At 43.3% G+C, this 17,967-nt stretch overlaps 1 protein-coding gene across 1 annotated transcript; it reads left to right on the top strand.

The window, feature by feature from the left end:
• Window positions 1-14,551: 14,551 nt before the first annotated feature.
• On the top strand, window positions 14,552-17,967 carry LOC130159631 (uncharacterized). Its single transcript, XM_056361447.1, has 2 exons — window positions 14,552-14,689; window positions 16,093-17,967. Exon 2 carries the CDS (start codon window positions 17,062-17,064, stop codon window positions 17,965-17,967), a length of 906 nt encoding a protein of 301 aa, XP_056217422.1. The 5' UTR covers window positions 14,552-14,689; window positions 16,093-17,061.

Here is a 17,967-nt window from a genome sequence, read left to right as displayed (position 1 = left end):
AACAGCACAAGGTCTTAATCAATCAATCAATCAATAAATAAATAAATGGCAATGCTCTGTTTGTGTTGAGAAAGGCATCTAGTCTGACTAACTAGAAAAGAAAAGGTGGGCACCTGAAGGAGGGAAGGAGGCCATCAAGTCAGGAAATCGTTGAAGAAAGAAAATGGAAAGGTCTATTCCACCTAGATCCCCCTAGATCTATTATGAATAGAATGACCGGGTGTCCAAATCTGTGTATTATTGCAAATGTGCTGTGTCAATTTTCTCACCCCAGAGAGCAGGGAGCAGCACTTTTGTGCTGTGCCTGACATGGCTGCCAGGGCAGGGTGAGAAGCAGCAAGAGAATTCCTTCCTGGAACCCTCTCCAGGTGAACAGTGCTGCGCTTTCCCAAGCCATGTTTTTTGGTTCTGTATGGGTGTAAATGTGCTGTGCCAATTTTTCACCACAGAAAGCAGGGAGCAGAACTTTTATGATGTGCGTCATATGTCTGCCAGGGCAGGTTGAGAAGCAGCAAGAGGATTCCTTTCTGGCACCTTCTCCAGGGGAATTTCCCAGGTCCCGAGAGACTGCTGGTGCCGGCTGCAAGGGCGCTCCCAGATAAAGGGTGGTCTTGTGTGATGTTGGGGTTGGAATTGGCGATGTCTCCTTTTCCTTAGTCACGTTAAGGCTTTGCAGTGACAATTTGGTGCTTCGCTCCTATTGCTCTTTTATCATATCGCTCACAGTAACTGCCACTGGTTCCTTTTATCATATTGCATGCTATTTTCTTTTATTGCAATATAAGAAATTGCATTTGATATATTCCATTATTTGATATACTTGATAGATTTGATTATATTTGATGTGGAGTTCAGCTTTGCTGTGTATCCAGTCAGCCAGCAAAACAGAATTCAGCGTAGTCGGCAGCGTACAAGTAAAACTCTATTTAGGAAAAAAAAAAATGTTCCTCGACTTGCTATTGTCAGGTGGGAACCATTGCCTTATGGTGTTTGGGCCAGAGTGGTCTGGTGGTGCTGGGCAGTTGGGCCATGCCAGGGACAGAGGGACGGGAGCAGGGGAGGGGGCGGGGGAAGGGGTTTAGGGAGGGACAGGTGGGAATTGATGAAGGATTTTAGGGATGGACCGGGGTGTGTGTGGGTGGGGGGTGGGGCAAGGATGTGTGTTTGTGGAAGTGGGTGTATGGGGGGTGGGGGAGGTGGAGACAGGTGGGGGGGTGTGTATTGATAAATCGGGGGTGGGGTAGGGTGAGGGGGTGTGTGTTATTTAGAGAACAGAGTGGGGAGTCTGGGGGAAGGGTTTTAGGGACGGACAGGGGGTTTGATGGAGGCCTTTAGGGAAGGACCGGGGGGTTGGGGGAAGGACTTTAGGGCTGGACCGAGGTTGGGGGAGGGACTTTAGGGCTGGACCAGGGTCTGGGGGAAATGTTTTAGGGCCAGGGCGGGGAGGTGGAGGTGGGGGATGATTTCAGGAACAGCCTGGGGTGGAGGAGGGGGTCAAGGGAAGTCTTTCAGGGTTGTTTGGGGGGAAGGATTTTAGGGACGGATGTGGTGTCTGGCGGGACGTTTGATGCCACTGTATAGATTCCACCGTATATACGTTTATGTCCAGGGATTCTGTTAAGGGAAGGCTGCTGGCTCGGCAAAGGGACAAGATGTCTGAGCTCCCCAGTTACCACGCTCTGATTTGCTGTGTAGCTCTACGTTAAACACACCTGCGCACAAAGGTTAGGCCAAGCTGACTCTCTAAAGCTGTTAAAAGTGACGAATTAAGGGACCTCTCATGCAGGGAGTCAGCCTTGGGAAGGATGGGGAACAAAGAATGGATGGGGAAAAGATCTGCGTTCTCTTCAGTGATGCAGAAAGAGCCCCTGGGTGAGGACGTTGTGGTCGCAGGAGGAGACAAGCCGATAAGAGCGCTGCGATCCGCAGAATGTTGGTTGGAATTCGGACAAAGGTAATTGTTGTGGGGGGAGATCGTGACCTCTGACTCAGATAGCCCCCCGAGAGAGGGCAAGGCCCCGCTTGGGGAGCACGGGGAGCTAGTAAAAAACCTCAGCAGTGCTGTCTGAGGGTGTGTGCTCGTTTGCATTAAAGCAAGCAACTTGTAACCCATCCCGTGCCTGACTGAAAATGCATGGGTAATGCGCTATGAGTGTGCAAGTGCTCTGCTGTCCATAGTGCGTACGCTCGAGGAACTGGGTGAGCACGCTCAGAGGAAACATTCCCCCGTGCTCCCAGCACTGCCATAAAGAATGCCTGCCTTCTGAAACTTGCAAGCAAGGCTTAGAGGGTTTTTCTCCCTGACCGACTTTATGGTATCATTCCCACCATACTGGAGAAAGCAAATCTTTTTCTGTTTGGTGGTGAAAGCAGCTTGGGGAGCGTCACTGAAGTGCAGCACTTTTTTAACCTCAGGTCTAAAGTGCCACCGGTCCTACCGTGGAATACATCCTTCCTCAGGCCTTCAGCAAAGAGAAAGGATGCAACAAACCCACCCCACTAAGACGTCCTGTGCTTTTTTTATCTTCCCTGGAAGGTGGGGACATGACCCTGTTGGGCCATCTGTGCCACCTGCCTGGGAGCCAAGATGGTGCCTTTGCATTTCAGGCTAAGCACTTACCTTCTTTTTTTTCCTTTTCAGCGACTTTAGAGCCACCCTTAGGGAGGCTGGTTAAGCTGGTTTATGTACAGCTGGTCAGCAGTGGAGGGAAACGGTAAGCTCCGCTATTGCCTCTGGTGTTTACTTGTTACCTTGTCGCTCGTTTGAGTGATCTTACTGTGCCTCGGCAAGCAGAAGCTATCACGCCACTTTAGGCCTTGGTCTAATAGTCATGCAAAGCAATACTGAAAGTCATTCTGAGATCTGGAACAGGCCCCAATGTGCATTTTATAAAAGTGCATCTTGGCTGCTCTTTATCTTTGCATGGGTTTTTTTCCCGTTTCTCCAGACTGTTGAAGCTCTGAAAGGCGCCAGTGAGCTGCTCTCCCTCAGTTTGCTCCTTTGCCTTTGGGGAGTGCGGTTCGTGTTTTCTTCATGGCTTTGCAGAGGAGAAAATCCATGAATACACCACCTTGCTTTTTTCACCTAAGCTAATTTCAGAAACTGCCTCCTTTAACTTAGACATGAAACTCTTCTTAACCTCTTTGTGCACTTGTAGAAAAGCAGGGTGGGGTGGGGGTTGGGGGGTGGGGGTGTCTTCAGGAAGTGCCCGCAAAAGAGCCTGTGGGAGACCCTGTCCCTTGACTCACATGTGGGGTAGTGAAGAGCCTGAGAAAGTCATGGGTGTTTTGGTGTTCACCAAAGCAGGTTTTCGGTTTGGTTTTTTTTTTTCTTATTTTCTTGTTATCTTAGGTAGCTTATGCCACCAGGTAGTGACAGCCCGGGGGTGACAGGAGGGGACAGCAGGCAATGGCAGCCTGGAGGGTGACAGGAGGGGACAGTAGGTGGGGACAGGCCTGGGGGGGGGGTACAGGAGAGGACAGCTGTTGGGGACAGCCTGGGGGGTGACAGGAGGGGAGAGCAGGTATTGAAAGCCTGGCGGTGACAGGACCTCAGGCGCCAGATCAGGCCGCGAGAAGCTGAAGGCGACTCACTGCGACCTGCAGGTCACCAACGCCTAGACCATGGAAGGCGCGTGGGGGCGGCGGGCGCGGGATGCGGGGACCGGCCGGCTGGCGGTGGCGCAGGTGGCCAGTGAGGCGATTGGGCCGCGGCCGGCAGCGGTGACTTGTGCTGGGGCCTCAGAGCTGCTCTTCCGTGGTTGTGCGCTGGCAGCTGGCGTGAGGGCTGTGTGCGCAGCCAGGCACAGCAGCGTACGGGGTCGATGTGCGGCACCGCGCGTGGAAGAGGTTTGGTTTCTGGGAACCCTTCTAGGTAAAACGATAAGGAAATGTGGGACAATGCCTTGTCATCACAGACCTGCCAGATTTCTTTGAAACCCGGCAGAGAAGGCTGAACGTGATAGAAAAGGAGTGGGTGGCTAATTGGAAGGGGAAAAAAGTGGGTTTGGTGACTGAAATTTGTCTTCAACTACTTTTACTCCACCGCATTGCAAAAGTGGCGCTTGGCTGCTGCAGAAACTGCTCAGTAGCAACGTTTTGGATCAAGAGTGTATCTGTGAGTGAGAATCTATGCCGACCCTGGAAAGCCATCTTGTAGACGGGTGTTCTGTCTCAAGTATACTTGGCATTTCTTGCTAATACAGCTTCTTTGCTACACCAAAGACATTTTCATTCAGATGTTATTGAGCATCATTTCTTCGTTTCTTTCAAACGGTGCATTTTTTTCCTGGTACTGCGTGTTAAACGGTGTCAGGGCAATACTGAAGTTTTATGGCAGATCACTTATGGTGAATATACCTAGAAATGTTCTTTGAGAAGCCCTAAGTTCTTTTGAATCTCAGAAATGGTGCTTGATTCTCAGAGACGGTAATGGTTTCGTATTACTTAGCGTGCTGTTTCAGTTTGGTAATCTACCATCTGGCAAAGCTTGCATGTGATTAAAGACTTTGGGATATGACAGAAATAAAAAGACTTGGAAACCGTTGCCATTCCTTAAACATTCAAATTTTATCGGGTGTTTTGTTTTGGTTTTTTTCTTTTTTTCCTGTGGTTCTGTGACATTCTCACAACAGTCTTTTCTTTACAATGTGTACTCATAGGTTTTTTCCCTCTTCCTGTTTGATGTATTAAAACTTAAACAGAATAACATGTCTGCTGCGGTAACTGTAACTTTGGCCCTAGCCTTTCAAGTGGTTGGACCTAAGCACGCTGTTTACCTGCAGATAGGTAAAGTATGTTCAGGAGAGTATCTGTGAGGAGACTTAACAGCACGGTGTTAGGGGTCTTGGGGGTGTTACGGGATCGCGTGTCATACGGCGGTAGAGATAGACATGCAGGTAGAGGCAGATGTACAGGTTGTGACACAGATACTTAGTGGAACTTCTGTAAGGGTGTCTTCCCTGTGAAAATGCAAAAATCCCCCAGTGGTTGTCAGAGCAAAGCTAAGGAATACATTTCAGTGTCATACACATGTATGCCAGATTTTGGGGTTTTACACATAACCGTGAATTTCCGTTTTTATTGAACAGCCTCTACGTGCTTAAAGTCACCTTCAGAAGATGAAGGAAAGAACTCGGCCAGGATGTTCTGCCTAAAGGGGGTTCTCGGAGATCTTCCCTGTGGAGATACGGTCGTGGGTTTTATAACTTGGTGCAGGAGTCCTGGCTAAATGGTGACGTGATCTTGGAAAGACCCTTCAGTGAACCTTGAGTGAAGATGGCCAACTTGTTCAGATTTTTCGGGGCCGCGTGATCGCGGAAATCTCGTAATAGCAGCAATGCTAATAGAAGCTAAAAGTAAACAGGATTTTAAACATCACTGGGGGAAAAAAAAGAAAGAGATGGTGGACTCTCTTTGAAGATGGTGGGAAGGCAAAATGGATGGTTGGGATGTGTTTGAAAAGGTGGGAGGCAGGGTGGGGGTGTCCTCTTCCGTGCTCGCTGTTATAGAGACATGTTCTAGGGTTTTGTAAGCTAACAGGAGCAAAAGCAATGTAAGTGAGATCAGGAAAGAGCCTCATGCTTTAGCAGACTCTGCTTTAGTGACTTTAGAGACCATTTTGCTGTTGGCATTGAAACGATTCCAAAAAAATGGAAAAGATTTTGCTGCTTGTGTTTGACTATCAGACCTGAAGATTTCTGGAAAGGTACCGTGAGATGATAAAAGCATGACGCTGTGTGTAAAATGTTGGGTTTGTATCTGTAAAGGGATTCCCTGAAGTGCTACGTCACGACATGTCAATATCACTCTTACGAACTGACTGATGCTTTCTCTGTATTGATGTTGTTTCCAGAATACACAGATGATAATGCCCTGATTCCGGGGAACTCATCGGTAACTGTTAGGGGCGTCCCCGTCAGAGGAGTTAAAGCTACCGGCAAAACAGACCTTAGGTAAGTAGCCATAACACATTGTGTTCTTTGGGAGGGGTTTCAGTGCGTTCACCTTCTTTGTGGCTGTTAGTTTACGGAGGCATTCAGGTTGTATCTTTCTTGTTAAAGCTGCTGTTAAATTGTGTTGTGACAGGGCAGATTTGAAGGTATCTGTCCCAAAGCAGACTTAGATTTTTCAGCCTGCTGGGACATGGCATTCAAAGTCCAACAGTGGTAGCTGTTCAGACGTTTGAATTGGGTTTGTTCTTGGGCTTGGTTTTTCTGAGAGTCAAGTTCTCCATCCTGTTTCCTCTATGCAGAGAGATTCCTTATTGTATGCTTTTGCTTTTAGTGCTTTTAGAGTAAACGGAGAGACACATTGCAGTGTGAACCGGTGATTTGTTCCCATCTGCCAGCAGTCCGAGTCTCCGTGTTTGACTGCTTCCTTTGTCTGGGGGAGGGGGGCAGGGTATTCTTACACCCCAAAGGGGTGTGTGTGTGTGTGGGGGCTGCATGCTGTCTCCAGAGGAAGGACTGAGAGTGGCCAGCTGGCAAACCATGCAAACAAGAAGTTTCATTCTTAAGTGCTTCCTATTAGATTCCTAAAGACAATGTCTATGTCGGGCAAGAGAAAAAGAACAACATCCTAAAGCGTATTGCCTTTTGTGCCAGGACGGTGAAGGAACAGTTGATCTTTTCCAAACCTGAAGCTCAGAAAGCAGTTGAGCACATTCCCAAATGTTAGTAGTTACCTTTCTAAGTTTGTTTTCAGCCTAAGCTGCTCTCTGTGCTCCAGGTATTACTGCTGTATTCCTCAGATTTATGGAGGACAGAGAATCTGATTACAATTGCAGATACTCAAATGTAAGCCTGACTACAGCATTATCGCCGTCATCGATGTATTCGTCCAGTCCAGTTCTGTATCAGCTGCATCAGCATGGTTTGAATGATCATGTTTTCAAGGCTTCTTCAAGACAGACCTCTCCTCCACCATTAGTAGATATTAATGACTTGTGGTTTTGCCATGTCTTTCTGATGTTAGTTCTCAATACATAAAGTGTACTGGCGAGTTACAGCGTGTCTCTAAGACTTATCTCTAAGACTTAACCGTGAGACATAACCATAAGTCTTAACCTAAAGACCTAACCTTAAGACTTAACCCTAATATTCAACCCTAAGCCCTAAAGGGTGGAAGCTCCTGATCTGGCTCCGGTCAATCTGGGATCATCACTGGGAACCACGGAACTTGGCCAGCCCAAGGTCTGTGAGGTAGCAGGTTAAATGAAGCAGAGGAGAAGCCCACCACTCTGCTGAGCTGGGTTCTTGGCACCAAGGTACCTCTGTGACATTTTCACTGTCCTGCAGTGTAAAGACAGCCTGTGATTTTCAAAAACTGGAGATCGGTCTTTAAAATGCAATTCCTTGGACAATAATAACATTGTGTCAAGTAAATACATACACCCCTCACCAATGGAGTTTTGGGTTTTTTCTTTGTACCTTTGCTGCTTCTGCAGAAGCCAGTAGTGCAGAGGGCTGAGGGTACAGCTACACAGAGTGGCTTCTGTTTTGTGAGCTCTAACTAAACGTGCAATGGACAGCCATTAAGATTGGGAAAGCTCACAAAAAGCTTAAAAACAGATAAACCACAACATTTCTTTCTTTTTTATAGAACTCCTTAGATTACTCCTTTTTTTATAAAAATGAGAAATCAGGTGTTAGTCATGCTTTTCATGCTATCTAAAGGCTTTAATCAGCAGTGCCTCCCCTGTCCGTTCAGAGGAGGTCATGTCCATCTTTTTTCAGATTTTCTGTAGCTGGAAGAAGTGTTTTTGCCAGCCACCACAGACAAGTTTTCCTAAAAGGCTCAATCTGTCCATTTAAGTATTCCATCAGCCTGATAATGATTTAAAAACTGTGCCTGCTGGTCTGAGCCTGGATTTCATGTTCTAGTTCCCTCCTAACAAAATAAATAGAATGTTCTTTGGTGTAGATGCCCCATTGCAACGGGGTCTCCAGGAAGGGATTCTGCATCCAGCCCATCATAAACAATCATGCAGAATTCAAGAGAATATTTTAAGACCAACACACTCTGCACTGATTAACGTCTTCACCACTGTCATCTACAGTGGTGAAGATGACAATGAGGAGTACAATGAAGAGGAAGAGAACTATAAACAGGTTTTTTTCTTTTTTTTTGCAAGGAAGAAGAATGAGGGGCTTTTCAACTCTTGCAATGCACTGCGCGAATGATTTCTTAGAAAGAGCATTACAATTCTAGGAAAGAGTTGTCAACAAGTTTTTGAAATAGTTTCCTAATCTTCAAAATATTGGAGCTGGTAGTCACCAGCTGTGGCTGACGCACCATTTTCTGACTCCTGTGAAATGCCTGTCTATTTCCATAGTGGTATCATTCCCATACCTCCTTTTCCTTAAATAGAGTTTAAAATGGGGTCCACAAATCAGATGATGCGGTGCACAATTCAGATGGCCATCAAAGAGTCTTCAAAATTTCTCAAAATTCAGCTACATCTTTTCTGGGAAACATACTCTTTGCTACTTTAACAGAACGTGTATGTGTATGTATGTGTAGGTATTTACAAAGAGGCATTTTGTAAAACATTAGTTAAAACGTTGACTGTCTCTCACTTAGAGATGAGAGATTCCGAGGGAAGGAATGGATTGCACATTCCCAGCGAGTGAAAGCGAGAGAACACCCTGCTCCCATGCGTTCCCCTCCGTAAATGCCTGTGCTAGTTCTCAGGCGGCCCCAAGCTGCTTTTCACATCCCCCCTGCCCTTCAGGCTGGCTGGCAGGGCTGCCGGTTAGCGCTCCCTCACCGCCTTTCAGGCTGAGCACGCCTGTCAACAAGACAAACAGGAGGGCTTTGCTAACCTTAGTATCCTCAACGGAGACAGGGAAGGAGCACTCGCGTCACCAGCTCTGCTGGCAGGCATCACAGGGCAGCAGGTCTGGGCAGAGGTTTTGTGTCGAGCCCTCCCTGGGGACATGTTGATCCCAAAGGTTTCCTTTTGGGTGTCAAAGGGCGATTGTTTTGAAAAGGAGTGCTGAGGATGGTTTTGGAATCATTTAAGATCAACAAAGAGCAGCTTCTGAGTATGTGTTGGACCTGCAGTTCCACTGCACTTGGCAATAGCTGCTGTTAAGGACTCCTTTTCCTGGCCAGAAGCAGAGCTTGTGGGCAGACAAAAACCAACAGAAAATCCAGTACCAACAGAAAATTCTTAAATCCCATGCTAAGGGATTATCAAAAGCTGATTTCCTTTTAGTGCTTCTGGGTCTGAAGCTGAATTTCAGCAAGCAAAAGCATCTGCAACAACTCTTAAGCTGTGTGTCCTTTTAATGCTGCAAAACATAACTAATGCTACTTGCATGCATCTCAGTTAAATGTACCGTGGCTAGCTTCTTCAACCAGTCTGGAGCTTAACGTTCAGCTTCAAAATGCCGGCTGGTGTACTTTTTTCTAAACATAGCTTCAGTCCACTTGGAAGAAAATTGGATTGGTTAAACAAGTCTTTATGTAAGGTACAAAGAGATCCTATTTGTAGCCTAACATGAGTGTCAAATAATCATTACCTGTTAAACAGACTGACAACCTGGCTGAAGACAGTGCTTCCAAAGAGGATAAAGTACAGGCTATGATGGTACAGTCTTGCTGTGAATACAACCCAGTCAAGGAAGTGTCAGGTATGTTCTTTGAAGGTTATGGGAACATTGTAGAGATGTTTGTTTTAAGAGGAAAGATACATGCATACGTTTTCCTTTTTTTTTTCTTTTTCAAAAAACTTCTAGTTACATGAAAGACCCCTGGGATCCACCTCCACCATCGAACATTTGCTTTCGTTGTGGAAAACCTGGCCACAATAGAAAGAACTGCCCAACAAAATGGGTAGGGTTGTGGGGCGCTTCTGGTGTTACTGAACCTTTTAGGGTTTTTACCTTGGCATTTATGTAACAAAGACATGAACACTCCTAGTAATAATTGTTTCTCTTGGGGTGAAATACAGAGGTTACATGGCAATGTTGCAAAGCCCTTCCATATTCAAGGGAAGCCTGGAATTCTGAATGTGAAATTTTCTTTTCTCTAGCTCACAGTCATTAAAGATGTCCATAGATCTTTCTCAGTGAACTTTCACACCTATTTTTGTCTGTTTCAGTAGGACTGGAAATTGTTCTGCTTCTAACTCTGTTCAATGACCATTCAAAGTTTTTAGTATTTCCTATAAAAACAAGATGTTTCTGTTGACCCCCTCTATTGAATATCTGTGAGTTTTAACTACCAGAAGCCTCTGGCTGAGTATTCATGCCGTTTAACATCAGCCACTGAATGTATATGCAAGAGGTATGAATTCAGCTTTCATAGATGGATTATTAAAGAATTTCCACAAGCCGAATGGGTTTCTCTAGGTTTGCTTTTAATCACAATACAGAGTTGGGCATCACCTCAGTGAGTGGCAACTTGAAATTTTTCATTTTGCATCGTAGATTTCTTAAAGCAATTACATAATCCCTGAAGTCCAGTCATAAGAGTCCACTTAAAGTTTCATCATCTTTTCGATTGTTCTGTTCTTCTTGGTCAGCCGGAAAGTACTTTGAAGTCTCATCCATCAGCTGATCCTTGTCATTCAATCCAGTTGTTGACCGTGTAGGTCATGCTGTTCTCTTCTTGACTCAAAACCATAAAAGTCATTTATATCCAATCATAATCATCTGACAGGCTTATTTGATTATTACTTACTGTTTAACATACCCATTTATTTTTATCTACTGATTAATTCAGTTGAAGGCTAAATCAATCACGGAAAGAATTGTACAACGGATGTGGTTATATTGTTATTGCTGCACCTGTGTTTTCACTGCTGCTAACAACTAATCTTGCTACTTTAACCTAGACAATACTGCTATTAATCTATGATTAACCTTGAACATAGATGGTGAATATAAGTTTCCCCAGGTGTTACCGATTAGTTAATAAGTTAAAATTGATTGATTCTATTTGATTAATTAATTGATTTTATAAAATCATTTAATAGAATTAAAATGTAGAAGGTTAAGAAAAAAAAAATTATAGGAAACTTGCATCTACGCAATAAGAGACGTTATGGAATCTTTTGTACGTCTTGTACCAAGGCTAGAAGAAGGGCCTGGAACTATTGTAATAACTCTAGGGTTGGAAGGTTCCATTGTATTTGACCAGTCTTCTGTACGCAGAGGCGTATTGAAATGTCAGAATATGAGATGAACGGGAACTGGGGAGAGTCGACTGGAACAGTTTGTAGGTGCCTGCCAAGAAACTGTGAACTTCAGTAAAAGGTAATTCCGGCAGGGGGAGATCGCGACCACCGACTCATACACCACCTACCCAAATCGTACCCCAGACCCATTTCTAGACCTTTCTAAGCTTTACTGCGCACAATCGGATATAGGAGGAGAGTATGTAAATGATTTACGGGAAATGTTATGATTATGTATGAATAATTAATGAATATGTATGAATAAGTTATATCTATGGAATCTGATTTTGGGACCTGGCGTGCGTTGATCGTGAGAGGACTCGCTCACGTACCCGGCCGTCAATAAAGAAGTGTCTGCTTATCTACATCACATTGGTGTCGATAAGTTCTTCAGTCCGAGATTTCGGTAACAGTTTTGGCGACCCAGATGGGACCTCGCTGAAGGAGACTGGAGGAGTCGGGGACCTGATCGGTTCCGGCCGGCACCGAGGATTTCTCGGGGACACCCATCGATCCCCGATCCGTAAGGCTCTTCGCGACGTTCCCTGGATATTTGGTAAGACACTTCTTTTCTTAATTGTAGTAAGTGGGTGGGAGTCCCGCTAAAGTAAGTATATAAGTAAGTAAGTGCACTAGAGGAAGTGGGTAGGAGTCCCACTATAATAATTGTATGGGAAAGAGTGGGATGGAGTCCCACCAGTGGGTTGGAGCCCCACTGAGTAAGTCTGCCTGTCAGACGCGGTGAAAGAGCTGCGCAGGGTAGGACTAGGAGTCTGCCCGTAAGACATAAGCGAAAGCTATTGCAGGGTTGGACTAAAAGGATCCTTGTGGAAGTGGAAGCCTAGGCGTCTGCCCGTAAGACATAAGCGAAAGCTATTGCAGGGTTGGACAAAAGTGGAGACAAGAGAAACTATACGCTATAGTGTTCTCTAAGGTAGTGCCTCTAACAAGAAGTTAGAAGAAGTTTTTGGTGTTCTTTGTTGTTCTGTGAGTTTGTGTACTAAGAAGAAAATTAAGAGGTATAATATTGTGTTATATGTTTGTTTTCTTTGTTGTTCTGTGAGTTTGTGTATTAAGAAGAAAATTAAGAGGTATAATATTGTGTTATATGTTTGTTTAAAGTAACTGTGGGAAAGTGTGAGCATGGCTGTAAGGGTGAGACTGTGGAGTGTGGATCCGCGGATCGGAGTGACAGAGTTGAATAATTGTGTATTGTACTGTGGGTAATTACACCATGGCAACTAAGTTAACTCGGTTGTTTAAAAGTAAAAGCTTGGGTAATCTTGTGTTAAATGATAAAATCCCGAAAAATTCTCCATTGGGATGTTTACTGGCGCATTGGGGGGATTTATATGAGGATTTGCCAAAGAGCCAGATGATTGAATATTGTAATAATTGGTGGCCACTATATATATATTAGAAAATCAGGAAAAGTGGCCCACGAATGGGACACTGAATTATAACACTATTTTGCAGTTAATGCTGTATCGTAAAAGAGAAGGGAAATGGAATAAAATGCCATATGTGGATTTGTTCTTTTACTTAAGACAAAAAAAGGATTGGCAGGGTGAATGTAAGCTAACTATTAGAGATAATTTAGTAATGGCTATAACTTCTGATAATAAGAAAGTGGAAAAAATGTTGTTTAAATTGTGAGGTTGGGAGTGGATACAGGAGCGACATTTTTTATTAAATACCTGTAAAGGAAAAACTGGAACAAAACCAGGCCATTCCTGCAACCCCTGGATTTGAAATTTGGAAGTAAGATAATTACACATGATTTTTTGTATGTACCAGTATGTCCGGTACCCTTGTTAGGAAGAGATTTGTTATCTAAATTAAATGCACAGATTGTTTTTGACGAAGGAGAACTTTTCTTGAAAATACCTGAGTCAAAAACGGGAGAAATCCTGATGATACAAGAAAAGGTAAAGGAACAAGAAATTCCACCAGAGGTGGATTTGGCAGTGATCCCTACTGTATGGGAAACAAATATTCCTGGTAAATTGAAGCTAGCAGAACCGGTTAAAATAGATTTGAAGGAAGGTGCAGGAACAGTGAGAATTAAACAATATTCAATCAAACCAGAAGTGAGACAGGAATTGAAGAAATTGATTGGAAAATTTTTGGAGTATAAAATTTTGGAAGAATGTGAATCTGAGTATAATACTCCTATTTTACCAGTCAGAAAACCTTCGGGTGAATATAGACTGGTACAAGACTTGAGAGCAGTAAATCAAATAGTTGAGGATATTTATCCTGTAGTAGCAAACCCTTATACACTGTTAACAGCATTGAGGGAGAATTATCAGTGGTTTACAGTGCTTGATTTAAAAGATGCTTTCTTTTGTATACCTTTGGAAAAGAAAAGCAGAAAACTGTTTGCTTTCGAATGGGAAAATCCTCAAACTGGGCAAAAGATGCAGCTGACATGGACTAGATTACCCCAAGGATTTAAAAACAGTCCAACTATTTTTGGAAATCATTTAGCAAAGGAACTTGAAATCTGGAAACAGGACAAACCAAGACCTGGGCATTTACTCCTACAATATGTGGATGACATTGATAGCTACAGAAGAAAGACCTACCTGTATACAGGTGACTATTGACCTCTTGAATTTCCTGGGACTAAATGGGTATAAGGTATCCAGGAAGAAAGCCCAGATAGCCTGCCAGACTGTGATATATCTGGGCTTTGAGATTTCAAAAGGACAACGACAATTAGGAAAAAATCGCAAAGAAGCTATTTGTGGTATACCTGAGCCGAGAAATATTCATGAACTCAGAGCATTTTGGGGAATGACTGGGTGGTGTCGCCTTTGGATCATGAACTATGGGCTAATAGCTAAACCGCTGTACGAGGCCCAAAAGAACCCTTCCTTTGTATGGGGCCCACAACAACAAAAGGCTTTTGTAGAGTTGAAACGTGCCTTAATGTCTGCACCTGCCTTGGGACTGCCGGATCTAACCAAAGATTTCCAGCTGTTTGTACATGAAAGGCAACACCTTGCACCGGGCGTGTTAACCCAGAGGATAGGAAGCTGGAAACGACCAGTCGGATATTTCTCTAAACAACTGGACACAGTGAGTAAAGGGTGGCCAAACTGCCTGCGAGCAGTGGCCGCAACAGTGATGCTCATACAAGAAGCTCGGAAATTGACTTTGGGAAGAACAATAACAGTCTATGTGCCACACATGGTGATAACTGTCCTAGAACAGAAGGGGGGACATTGGCTGTCCCCCAGCCGAATGATGAAATACCAGGTGGTATTGACTGACCAGGATGATGTGATTCTAAAGACAACTAACCTGGTAAATCCTGCAGTGTTTTTAAGTTCCATACAGGAAGAAGGACGACTAGAACATGATTGCTTGGCTACCATCGAGTATGTTTATTCCAGTCGTGAAGATCTGAAGGATGTGCCATTGGAGAGACCAGACTGGGAACTGTATACTGATGGAAGCAGCTTTATGGAACAAGGAGTCCGATACGCCGGATATGCGGTAACAACAGAGACTACAGTCATAGAAGCAGGAGCATTGGCGGGTACCACATCAGCCCAAAAGGCGGAACTCATCGCTTTAATTCGAGCCTTAGAATTAAGCAACGACAAGAGAGTAAATATCTGGACTGATTCAAAATATGCCTTTGGGGTAGTGCATGTCCATGGAGCTTTGTGGAAAGAGAGGGGGTTATTGTCCTCTCAAGGATCAAACATTAAGCATCAAACAGAGATTTTACGATTATTACAAGCAGTTCAAAAGCCAGATCAAGTAGCAATCATGCACTGTACGGCACACCAGACTGGCAATACAAAAATAATAGCTGGGAATGATTTAGCTGATAAGACTGCAAAAAGGGTAGCAAAGAAACAAGCATTGCAAATGGCAATAATTCCTTCTAAAACAGTAACCCTTCCCAGGGAGAAACCGAGATATTCAGAAGAAGATGACAAATTGGGTCAGTTATTAAATGCTAAGAAAAACTTAGCGGGATGGTGGGTAACTCCTAACGGACAAGTAGTAATTCCACCTCCTGTGATGAGAGAAATAATTCAAATGAGACATCAAGAATGTCATTGGGGGGCAGAAGCCTTAGTAACATTTTTACGAAAGCAAGTAATATCAATTAAGATGTTAGGAATAGCCAAAATGGTAACTGCAAAGTGTAAAGTATGTTTGAAAAATAATCCAGTGATTAAGAAAAAGGTTCAAATGGGTAGGCTGAAATCTGGTACAGAACCTGGAGATTACTGGCAAGTAGATTTTTCAGAGTTGCCTAGATACAATGGGTACCGGTACATCTTGGTAGGGGTTGATACTTTTACAGGATGGCCATTAGCCCTTCCCTGTTGCACTACACAAATAAAAGAGGTTGTAAAATGGTTATTACAAGAAATAATTCCGAGATTTGGAGTTCCTATTGGAATTTCCTCTGACAGAGGTCCACACTTTGTGGCTGAAGTAGTCCAAAGTGTTAGCAAAACATTGGGTATTAATTGGGATTTACATTCATCTTGGAGGCCACAATCCAGTGGAAAAGTGGAGAGGATGAATCAAACTTTGAAACAACAAATAAGTAGAATTTGTCAAGAAACCAGTCTAAAGTGGCCTCAGGCACTTTCATTGGCATTATTATGAATCAGGGTACAGCCAAAGAGTGGAACCTCAGTCAGTCCTTATGAATTATTATATGGAAAACATGTGAGTCTCTAGAACCAAATCTAAACATACATGTAAAAGGAAAACAAGATGTGTATAACTATTTGCTTTTTCTAAGGAAAACTTTGGCTGTGATTTGGAGTGTAGTAATTTGAAATAGACCTTTACCTCTGGAAAATTCAGTGCATGATTTCCAGCCGGGAGACTATGTCTATGTGAAGACCTGGACCTCCGAACCTTTGCAGGAGCGCTGGAGAGGACCCTTCCAGATACTGTTAACCACTTTTACAGCTATCAAAATTGCAGAATCGGATGCTTGGATACATTATACTCGAGTGAAGAAAGCACCGTGAAGAAAGCATCTACTCCGTGGAAGATTGTGAATCATGACCCAGAGACTTAAAAATTGACTTTGAAACATGTCTAATTTTTCATATCAGGTTATGATTGGTTTTTGGATTTTCTTTTGGTTGGTAGTGTTGGTGGGATCATGGGCTGACTTGGTGGACAGGAACAAAAGACAAATAGAAACAGAACAAGTGATTGACATTCCCAAACAGATGGCTGAGGAAAATTTGATGGTAGGATTGATTAAAGAATTTGCCAATTTACAAAACATCACGCAGATTACTGCTTGTTTGCCAATACCGAAGGCAGTAGGTGAATCTATTCCATGGGGAATTTTAGCTATGAATTTGACTAACCTGGAACATAAAAATGAAACCAATTATTGTGAACAGAGGCCAGTGACTCAATGGTATGAGCAAGTAAAAGTCACTAGAAAACAGTGGAAAACTCCAGGTAATCTGGCGGATTGTGAAAAATTGTTAAATTATGTTTTTACCAAAATAGGAAGATTTAAGACTGGGGGATGGTGTTCTTATGATGAACAATTTAAAATCAACGTGAGCAAAAGTGTTATGGAATGGAAGTGTAACGAAACTGGCCAGAGCACCCAATTAGTAGAACAACGGGACTCTATATGGTCTATGTCCATATTTTCTCATTTTTAGTATATGGCAAGAACTTTTTGGTGTTTACCTGGGATGGGAAAGTTTTTTTTTCAGTATTACCCTGGGTCAATGATAGGTCAACTACATCGGGAGAGAAGGAAAATAAAATAGTGCCATGGTGGAAATGTGAAAAAGTGTATGATTGTAGTAATGCAGACTTAGTAATTCAAAGAGTTCCTCCGTTGGCTGCTGCTTTGAAATATGGTTATTTTTTGTCGAGGTCTTAAGAATACTCTCAATTTAACCAGCGCCTTTACAGTCAGAAGAGGAACTTTGTTTAGTTGTAGAAAATCTTCTATTCGAAGTCCAGGACATTTAGTTTGGGCATTAAGTGATGGAACCTGGACAACACACTTACCATTAGATGGTAAGGTGAAACAAATCACATTGGGCATGCCAACATTGTGTCCGATTTGGAAGAAATCACCATTTAAAGGATCTCTAGAGAATCTAGAATTAAAACGAATAAAGAGATCAGGGATAAGTGATGATATTTGGAATGAACCATCTACAGGAGTGAAAATTGGCTGGGCACTGGAATCACTTTTAAATCCTATAGCTTCATATAGAAACAGAGCGTGGCTCTATCATTTAACTGGTCAAGTGGAAAAATTGGCAAACGTTACCAAGAAGGGGTTTAAGGAATTGAATATACAATTACAGGCAACTTCCAGAATGACTTTACAAAATAGAATGGCACTAGATATGCTCCTACTTAAAGAACATGGAGTGTGTGGATGTCTTAAGGATAAACTGGACCACTGTTGTATCCACATTCCAAATGTCACTCAGGATGTGGAACATGATCTAGATCTATTGGGAAAAATTGAAAAAGAAACTGAAACAATTCAGAAGGATATGTCAGAAGATTGGCTTGGGAAAATTTTTAACAAACTGGGATGGAATTTGAGCTCTTGGATACAATCTATAATTAGGACTTTGTTTCTGTTACTAGTTGTCTTTTTGATGAGCATGCTGATATATGCATGTCTGAAGAAACAGTTTACCAATAGAATTGCAGTGAGTCGTATGATTATGAGAGAAGTACCAACTATTTCACCAAGACATGATCCATTACCCAAATATGTTGAAACAAAAGATATATGA

The sequence above is a fragment of the Falco biarmicus genome, chromosome 16, assembly GCF_023638135.1.
Source record: "Falco biarmicus isolate bFalBia1 chromosome 16, bFalBia1.pri, whole genome shotgun sequence".
Classification (NCBI taxonomy): domain Eukaryota; kingdom Metazoa; phylum Chordata; class Aves; order Falconiformes; family Falconidae; genus Falco; species Falco biarmicus.
Note: the sequence above shows the minus strand (reverse complement) of the source record. Positions and strands in the feature narration are given on the sequence as shown.

Coding starts and splice junctions, on each gene's coding strand:
- LOC130159631 (XM_056361447.1), top strand. CDS start 17,062: ATGGTTATTTTTTGTCGAGGTCTTAAGAATACTCTCAATTTAACCAGC.